The sequence below is a fragment of the Engraulis encrasicolus genome, chromosome 11 (genome assembly GCF_034702125.1).
Source record: "Engraulis encrasicolus isolate BLACKSEA-1 chromosome 11, IST_EnEncr_1.0, whole genome shotgun sequence".
NCBI lineage: Eukaryota > Metazoa > Chordata > Actinopteri > Clupeiformes > Engraulidae > Engraulis > Engraulis encrasicolus.
Genome location: NC_085867.1, coordinates 14,940,457 through 14,949,890, shown reverse-complemented (window position 1 = coordinate 14,949,890; position 9,434 = coordinate 14,940,457). Strand labels below are relative to the sequence as shown.

Here is a 9,434-nt window from a genome sequence, read left to right as displayed (position 1 = left end):
ATAGACAGATACCACTGCTACTACATTCTGGCCTCTCACTCACAGACACAGACACAGACACAGACATGATGTGACGACAGGGTTTGGGTATTATTAACCCTTATCAACATGACGTCAGATGGGTCCTGTTTTAAAGCGAAGCAGCTATAAATGACACCTGGTTTTAGGCAGACAAAAATGGCATGTACTATATGTATGTTTATGTTTATGTCTATGTCTATGCCACCAGATACAACTTAACCTGCTTCGAATGCATTGAAATGTTCAGTGTTTGAAAGTGTCAGTCTGACGTCATGTGAAAATGGCCCATTGACCAGTGTTTGGCCAGAGTGAGGATCATTGCCCCCCTTAAAAACCCTGCAGGCCACTCCCTCCATCTGAGGTTAACACACTTATGCAAAAGCATGCACCTTAACGTCATCACAACCCTTACTAGGAAATGGCATGAAGATCACATATTTGATATTTAATCACGCCCTGAATGGCACAGGTAACACACACTCTGCATGGCAGAGGAACCTCGAGGAACATCACAACCATTTTAACACCACCACTTGCTCTTCGATTTCTGGAGGACCACAAGACCACAGCAGGCTATGAGAAACACTAGCTCAGTTCCTCCTGTTTTATTGAAAAGTGTGTACAAATATGTGGCAAAGTGCTGTTCAAGAGAGTCTGGTACACAGAGACAGACCTTCAGCTTCCAACTCTGATCTTTACACTTTTATTCCACCTCCTGGCAGTTTAAAAGTCAAGTTGCTATTTTCATTCTATCCCTGACCCTTGCCCTTCCCAGCCACGGCATGTGCTACCAGCTCTCCACAGGCAGTTTCTCATTGGCTGAACCTACTGCCCATCAAGTCCTGCTTGACTCCTATTGGTGGAGAGCATGAAGTACCAGGCATCTGGACAGGCCCACATTCCACTGTGCTATAAAAAGAGTCTGTGTCCTACGCCGGGTTCTCACTGCTTGTCAGAGTGGTCTGCGATAGTGTGTGCAGGGGAGCACGTTCACAGGGTCTAAAAGGCTTGTGGTAGTACAAGGTAGTACAGAAACCAAAAAAACAAACCTAAAACCAAAATGGCTGCTGCACATCGTCTGGTTATCGTGCGTCACGGCGAGAGCGCCTGGAACCAGGAGAACCGCTTCTGCGGCTGGTTCGACGCCGACCTGAGCGAGAAGGGCGTGGAGGAGGCCAAGCGCGGCGCCCTCGCCATCAAGGAGGCTGGCATGAAGTTCGACGTCTGCCACACCTCCGTGCTGAAGCGCGCCGTCAAGACCCTGTGGACCATCATGGAGGGCACCGACCAGATGTGGCTGCCCGTGCACCGCACCTGGCGCCTCAACGAGCGCCACTACGGCGGCCTGACCGGCCTCAACAAGGCAGAGACCGCCGAGAAGCACGGAGAGGAGCAGGTCAAGATCTGGAGGCGCTCCTTCGACATCCCCCCACCACCCATGGACAAGGACCATGCCTACCACAAGATCATCAGCGAGGTGAGCTTTGGAGTCAGGAGAGGAGAGCAGAGAAACTAGAATTGGAAATGAGGAATAAGGCGTGTAATGGTAGCTGGATATCAAAAGGCTATGACAAACTAAGGACCACCATTGCCATCAAGATTAAGTATGCCTCTTGCGTATTAGGGAGTAGGACCACCCCTACCAGAAGCTTATCAGCAAGGTGAGATGGGGAAAAGCAGCTCGGGACAGTTCTCAGTACTGAAGATTAACATGCAGATGTGGTGTAATGGTTAGGGAGTTGGACTGTAAATCACAGGGTTGCAGGTTCAATCCCCACCCTTACCAATCTCTTGAGCAAGGCAACTATGCCGACATTGCTCCAGGGACTGCAGCCAATACCTTGTAAGATCTGTCAATCACTCTGAATAAAAGCATCAGCTAAGAGTAATGTAATGTAACCATGCATGCCCATGCCCAATGGATATTTGGGACCAACCCTACCACAAGTGAGGTGAGGTTTGGCATGAGAAGAGGAGAGAAGACTAGCTTGGAATGTTTTTCATTAGGGGAGATTGATAAAACAAAGTACATATTAGGCATTAGGGCTGGGCGGTATACCGTTAAAAAACTGTGATAACGTTTTTTATTCCAAAAAAGTGATTAGAATAGAAATGGAAAAGGATTTTTTCTCATTTTTGAATTAAATGTCAGTCTTATCTTCAGAAACATTGAGATGTGGGGGAAAATCGCTGCTTATTAAATGATATTAAGTGATATTGATTTTCACCAAGATACGACTTTTTTTCAGAACCGCCCAGCCCTATTAGGCATCATCCCTCTACCACAAGATCATCATCAAAGTTAGATGGGAAAAGATTTCATGAGGGAAGACAAAAGACTAGCTTGGTAATGATGAAAATTAATTGGCTGCAGGATATCTCTACTCTATTCTATTCTCAAAAGCAAATTGCACTATCTTACATTCAGTGAGTCCCACAATCAGCTCAACTAATCCTTATTTTGTAAGAAGAAAGTAGGAACATTTTTCATTGGGCAATATTAAACTCAAGTTAAAACAAAGTATGTAAATTGTCAATGTGCGATAGCTGTCACTCGAACGCGACTGTACTCTATCTAAACAGCCTGATTGTTGATAGTCTTCTGTTAGACTTGAGCTTGTACGTTACGAGCTACGTGTTATGTCACTGACGGTGCAATACTGTCATCCTACCAGTCGAGGCGCTACAAGGGCCTGAAGGCTGGTGAGCTGCCCACATGCGAGAGCCTGAAGGACACCATCGCACGCGCCCTGCCCTACTGGAACGACGTCATCGCTCCCGAGATCAAAGCCGGCAAGAACGTCATCATCGCAGCCCACGGCAACAGTCTGCGTGGCATCGTCAAGCACTTGGAAGGTGAGTGAGGAAGTCGGGAACTCAGTCTGGAAACTCAGCAGCTTATCAATTGTGCAGGATAGATAAATAGACAGACAGACAAACAGACAACAAACGAATAAATAAATAACCAAACAAGTCAGCAAGCAAAACAAAAAAACAAACCATGAAAGCAAAAGCAGGACACAAATTAGCTAATGTACTTTCCAACCACTCAACCAGGTGTTGTGAAACAGCCTGCAGTCTCTGCTCCCTGCAGATAGTTTAGCTTAGCATCTGGTCTCTTTGTTTTCATTACAGCAGCTGTCAGACACACACACACACACACACACACACACACACACACACACACACACACACACACACACACACACACACACACACACACACACACACACACACACACACACACACACACACAGGGAAGTCGAAAGGGGGGACAAAGGGCCCAGGGAGAGAAGGGACCTAAAATTGGGTCCTCATTACAGTGTATGTATTGGATCTTTGCACACACACACATCACACACACACACTCACACACACACACACACACACACACACACACACACACACACACACACACACACACACACACACACACACACACACACACACACACACACACAGGGAAGCCGAAAGGGGGGACAAAGGGCCCAGGGAGAGAAGGGACCTAAAATTGGGTCCTCATTACAGTGTATATATTGGATCTTTGCACACACACACACACACACACACACACACACACACACACACACACACACACACACACACACACACACACACATTGTGGCAGTGCTGAGAACCGCTCCTACTAAAACACCTACAATACACTACAGTACAGTACAGCCGCTATTATGTAATCGGAACAGCAGTGCTGCTGACCTTATCGCTCACTGTAAGCTGAGAAGGATAACTTGACCACACACACACACACACACACACACACACACACACACACACACACACACACACACACACACACACATGATTGTATGCAGGCATGTGCCAAAGCACATACTGTTACAGTAGCCCAGATAGCTAAGCTAGCACCATGTGTGACCATACGCCTGTGAAGATACCAAAATGTGTTTATAAATAGCCCTCAGACTGTCCTGGCTGCTGCTAGCTAGTCCCATGCAGTGCAGTCCTCGAGAGGTAAAGGCTAAAGGGGCTAAAGTGTCCTGTTACAGTCATAACCTTTCTGTACTGCGTTTCCTTGCACTGGGTAGGCTTACTGAGTTGACCTCCAGGAGAAGTGACCTTGCTCGAGGAACCTGGAGAAAAGGGCAGAAAAGGTCACAGGGGTCATGATAAAAGTTCTGGACAGACTCCATGACATTATTGCTTTACATTACACCACATACTGTACAGTGGCAGTCCTGGACTGGTAATCTGGCATACAGGCTATTATTATTACAGGCTACGGGCTGATGTGGTTGGGTCTGTTGCATTGTCATTCTAACAGACTGGATTTTAGATTGGCCCATGAAAAAAAAATCCCTGGCCTTTTTTTTGTCTCAGTCACATTCTTTTCCTAAAGTGACTTACAGTAATTTAGACTCAGGAACATTCCCTGGCGCAGTGTTGTTTTTGCTCGAGGTACTGTATGGTTGAAGATGAGGGAGAGGGCTAGTTTTTGACCGCCACACCTAAATCCCTACAACTGATATAGTATTCAAGCTTGTCACCCACCTACCCCAACACCATCTCCTCAACCACTAACCAAAGCTGTCCCACTTGAAGACTGGAGAGAGACTGGAGATGTAGTTCAGCTTACTATACAATAGCCCAGTGTTTCCCAACCAGGGGTACGTGTACCACTAGGGGTACGTGAGGACACTGCAGGGGGTACTTGGAAAAATGTTATTATTATAACAAATGTATGGAGCAGTCACATCAGGACAGAGAAAGTGATATAGAACATGAATTAGGGGGTACTCATGGCACAACTAAGAGGCTTAGGGGGTACGCGAGACAAAAAAGGTTGGGAAACACTGCTATAGCCTACTGCTGCATTCAAGTCTGTGTCATCATGGAGACATGGAGAGTGCGATGCCTCTCTATTTAACAAAATAATACAACGGTCCAGTGGCTTTCTGTCCGTGGGAGGACTGTCAGATTAAGCTCCATAGGGAAGCTTAGTGCCTGGGACAGCCAGACTACAACAAATACATAATACATGGGAGCAGAGACCCACGCGTTTCGGCGCAAGCCTGAAGAAGGCTTGCGCCGAAACGCGTGGGTCTCTGCTCCCATGTTTTAAAACTTTAGCCATGTTTCAATAAAGGCTTTTTAATATTTTTCCACAAGAAGAGTGCCTTGGACTCCCTTTTTTTGACAAGATATTGTTTTTTCCCCAACACCAAAGAGCACCTTCAAGATTTTTTCTGAACAATTCCCTGAGCACTTCGGATTTTCTCTTCAATTCATAAATACATAATACATCTTAAGTCATCTGTGAAAGAGTAGCTTGAAGGAAGTGCAACTCCAATTTAACCCAAACTGTGTGGATAAGCCTACTCCTCAGAATGCCCATTCCTTTTTAAATAATCCGTAAGCATGCCACAACGGGAACTAGCCCCACCCAACTTCAAACTCCAGGTTACCGCACGTGTGCTCTGACCAAACTAAGAACTTTTAGACCAAATAATAAACCATTGGCTGCTCAACCAACACAATTTCATCTCAAAAGCGGTAACACCATATTTTAATGGTTCACTATTACTAGCGGCACAGGGTAATAACCAGTGTAACAATATTCAACACCAGTGTAATACCATGTACCAACCCTAACCCTAACCCTAGATGTAAGTAAAAAATTGGTACATGGTATTACACTGGTATTATATGGTATTAAATATTGCTACACTGGTTATTATCCTGTACCTAATGTGGTAGATCCACTGTAATAGTGAACCATTAAAATGAAGTGTTACCCAAAAGCCTTCTTAATGTTCTCACTCTCCATCACATGAGCCACATGGAGGTTGCTGTGTCTTCACAGTCATGGCACAGTGATTGGAAAGGTTGCAGGTTCAAATCCCACACGAGTAGGAAGAATCTGGGGGCTCTCCAATACCGTCATCCATAGCTGAAATGCAGAGATAAAGAAGAAGCAGAAATACTGAGACGGATGTAATTACAACACTAGTAGTATGATTACATTGTTGCAACTATGTAATATCATATCGCTATTGTTTTAATTACATGAAAAGTGCTATATGAAATGTATGTACAGTTAGGGCCAGAAATATTTGGACAGCAACACAATTCTCATCCTTTTCCACCCTATACCCCACCACAATGAATTTGAAATAAAACAAACAAGATGTGCATTAACTGTAGACTCTTAGCGTTAATGTGAGGGTGTTAAAATCCAAATCGCATTAACAGGAAAGAAATAGCAACGTTTTTTGTGTGTGGTGCCCACTTTTCAAGGGATCAAAAGTAATTGGACAGTAGGCTGCTCAGATATTCTCCAGTCAGATGTGTGTTATTCCCTTACTACACCATCACCAAGATGTCAACAAAAGGTCCTAGAGTTAATTTAAAGTGTTTCATTTGCATTTCCATATATTTTTACGGAATCTCCATGAGATCCTAAGTCCACCTGTCACTATCAGTGATGCAAGCCATCATAAGGTTGAAAAAAAATCAAAAGAAACCCATTTGAGAGATGGGGAAACATTGAATGTGATCAATTCAAGAGTTCAGAATATTGGAAAAAAGACATTTCAGAGCAACACCAAATTACCTGGCAGACATGGAAAGCAAATGCTGTGAATGACAGACATTATTCTGTATGTGGTGAACAAAAACCCATCTCCCAGCAGTTGGCCAGATGTAGAACAGTGTCCAAGAGGACGGTGGATACATGTCCAAGGCAACAATCAAGAAAAAGATCAAGAACATTCAGGAACACTTCACCATAGGAAATACAGAGGGTACACTAAAAGATGTAAATAATTGATTGCATCAGAAATAGCAATACCAGATTCGGCTTTGCCAAACAACGTCTAAAAAAGACTTTATAGGTCTTGAGCTACATCCTTTGGACAGAGGAGACAAAAATAATTGTGTACAAGAGTAATGGGAAGAAAAGAGTATAGAGAAGGAAAGGAACTGCTCATGATTCAAAGCATACCACCCAATCAGTGAATCATGGTGGTGGCAGTGTCATGGTATGGGCATGCATATCTGTCAATACTATTTTCCCCTTGTATTTATTGATGATGAGGACTACCGACAAAAGCCACAAGATGAATTCTGAAGATTTTCAGGCTATATTATCATGTCATATTAAACCTAATGGTTCTGACCTCATTGGACAATGCTTCACAGTGCAGATGGACAATGACCCAAAGCTTCATGGGAAAGCCACTAAGCCATTTCTACCCCAAAAAAGTGGAATATTATGCAATGGCCCAGTCAATCACCTCACCTGAGTACCATTGAGCAAGCATTTCACTTGCTGGAGGCCAAACTGAAGGGAAAATACCCTAAAGGGCCGTACACACACGTCGCTGCTATTTACTCGCTACTTGCTCACTCGCCTACTTGCCACTCGCTCTGGGTGATTTTGTTTACTGGTTGTCATGGTTCCCGCTGTCCGCGCCAATAACGTCCGTACGAAACAAAATGTAGGCCTACGCTGTTTAACGTTGATCGTGTGCTGTGCACAACCATGCATATGAGCCTTTGATGGTGTACACAGTAATATATTTTCCTCAACACTTTTAACCAAAGTGTGATGGCGTGCAGAAGTTGGGTGGTCAGAACACCACAGGGGCAACGTCACCTGTCAATAATCTGTATTCTGCATTCCAATTGGTTACTCGCTTAACTCGCGTCGCTCGAAGATAAAATAAGTTTATCTCGGAACCCGCCCACATCGCATCGCTTGTACTCTCCTCGCCTACTCGCCAGCGAGACTCGCTGGAACACGTAGACATTCTATTGACTTCATCCGCTGAGCGAGTAACTAGCAGCGACGTGTGTGTACGGCCCTTTAGAATAAGCAGGAACTGAAGACTGTTGTAATAGAAAGCTCACTATAGCATCACCAGGGATAAAACCCAGTGTCTATTGATGTCTATGGATTGCAAATTACAGGCTGTAACTGACTGGAAAGTATTTGCAACCAAATAATTAAAAATTGAACGTCTGATGTATAAATACTAGACTGTCCAATTACTTTTGGTCCCTTAAAAATTGGGAGGCACTGGTAGAAAATGTCATAATTCCCTCACAGTTCACCCGATTTGGACGCAAACACCCTCATATTAAAGCTGAAAGTCTGCTGTTAATGTACATCTCATTTGTTTAATCTCAAATCCATTGAGATGGTGTACAGCGCCAAATAGATGAAAATTGTGCAGATGTCCAAATATTTATGGCCCTAACTGTATGTATTATTATTATTATTATTACTTTTACTTCTACTTTATACAAGTCTGTTGGAGTGCCCTTGAGTAAACTACCTAGCCCTGTAACCAATACCCAATGTAATGTAATGTAATGCCTCGTAATGCCATGTATTATAACGCAACTTAATGAGCCCAGCTCTGTCCTCAAAATGCTTTTCCTGCGTCTCCTCCTCACCACAGGCATGTCTGACGCCGCCATCATGGAGTTGAACCTGCCCACTGGCATCCCCATTGTGTACGAGCTGGACGCCAACCTGAAGCCCATCAAGCCCATGGCATTCCTGGGCGACGAGGAGACCGTCAAGAAGGCCATGGAGGCCGTGGCCGCACAGGGCAAGGCCAAGAAGTAAAGCAGGAACATAAAGAATGAGACGATCGTCGTGAAAGAGACTAACACCAACAAACCCCACACCAAACCATACTGTACTTCTGTTCACCACCTTGTTTCCACACCAAGACCCCAACAAACCATCATCACTCTGTTCACCACTTTATTTCCATTTTTTGTTTTTATTTCTTTTTCTTTGTTTTTCTTTTTTCACCTCTGGTGGTGTTTTAAGGCTAAACTTAGCCTTTAAACTGTAACTGAGGTGTTTTTTCTACGATAAAGGACAAAATGTGTGTTTACATGCACTTTGAGGAGGTAGCTATTTCCATCACTCGGCAACAAGCAACGAGCAACATTGCCACTGGTTGATGAAGACACTTTTCTTAAGCACATTCACGCACACCACAACACAACACAAATACACATACACATACACACCACCACCACCACAACACAACACAACACACACATGTTCTACTCAACCTTGGTATGCGAGTTATGTTGAAGCAAATCACTCTGACACAGCAGAATAAAGTGACCATCATTTTGTGTATTTCTTTTTTTCATGTTTCTCTTTTCTAATCTCTGGTTGCATGGCTATCTATCTATCTACCTATCTATCTACCTATCTATATGTCTATCTATCTATCTATCTATCTGTCTCTTGGCAGGGTTTCCCCATCTGCACTCATTCAACCCCTGCACTTGTCCTCCGTCTGTCTCTCTGTCTGTCCTCTGCCTCCATCTCTTCCTTCCTCCTCTCCTCCTTCTCATATTGCTCATCATCATCCCTCTCCTCTTCTCTCTCCTCTCATCATCCCTCA

General features: G+C 44.2%; 1 protein-coding gene across 1 annotated transcript; it reads left to right on the top strand.

Moving 5' to 3' along the window:
- Nucleotides 1–959: 959 nt before the first annotated feature.
- On the top strand, nucleotides 960–9,163 carry pgam2 (phosphoglycerate mutase 2 (muscle)). Its single transcript, XM_063209994.1, has 3 exons — nucleotides 960–1,498; nucleotides 2,697–2,877; nucleotides 8,463–9,163. Exons 1-3 carry the CDS (start codon nucleotides 1,082–1,084, stop codon nucleotides 8,630–8,632), a joined length of 768 nt encoding a protein of 255 aa, XP_063066064.1. The 5' UTR covers nucleotides 960–1,081; the 3' UTR covers nucleotides 8,633–9,163.
- The last annotated feature ends 271 nt before the right edge of the window (nucleotides 9,164–9,434 follow it).

Coding starts and splice junctions, on each gene's coding strand:
- pgam2 (XM_063209994.1), top strand. CDS start 1,082: ATGGCTGCTGCACATCGTCTGGTTATCGTGCGTCACGGCGAGAGCGCC. Junction 1,499..2,696: donor ACCACAAGATCATCAGCGAG/GTGAGCTTTGGA, acceptor TCATCCTACCAG/TCGAGGCGCTACAAGGGCCT. Junction 2,878..8,462: donor CATCGTCAAGCACTTGGAAG/GTGAGTGAGGAA, acceptor TCCTCACCACAG/GCATGTCTGACGCCGCCATC.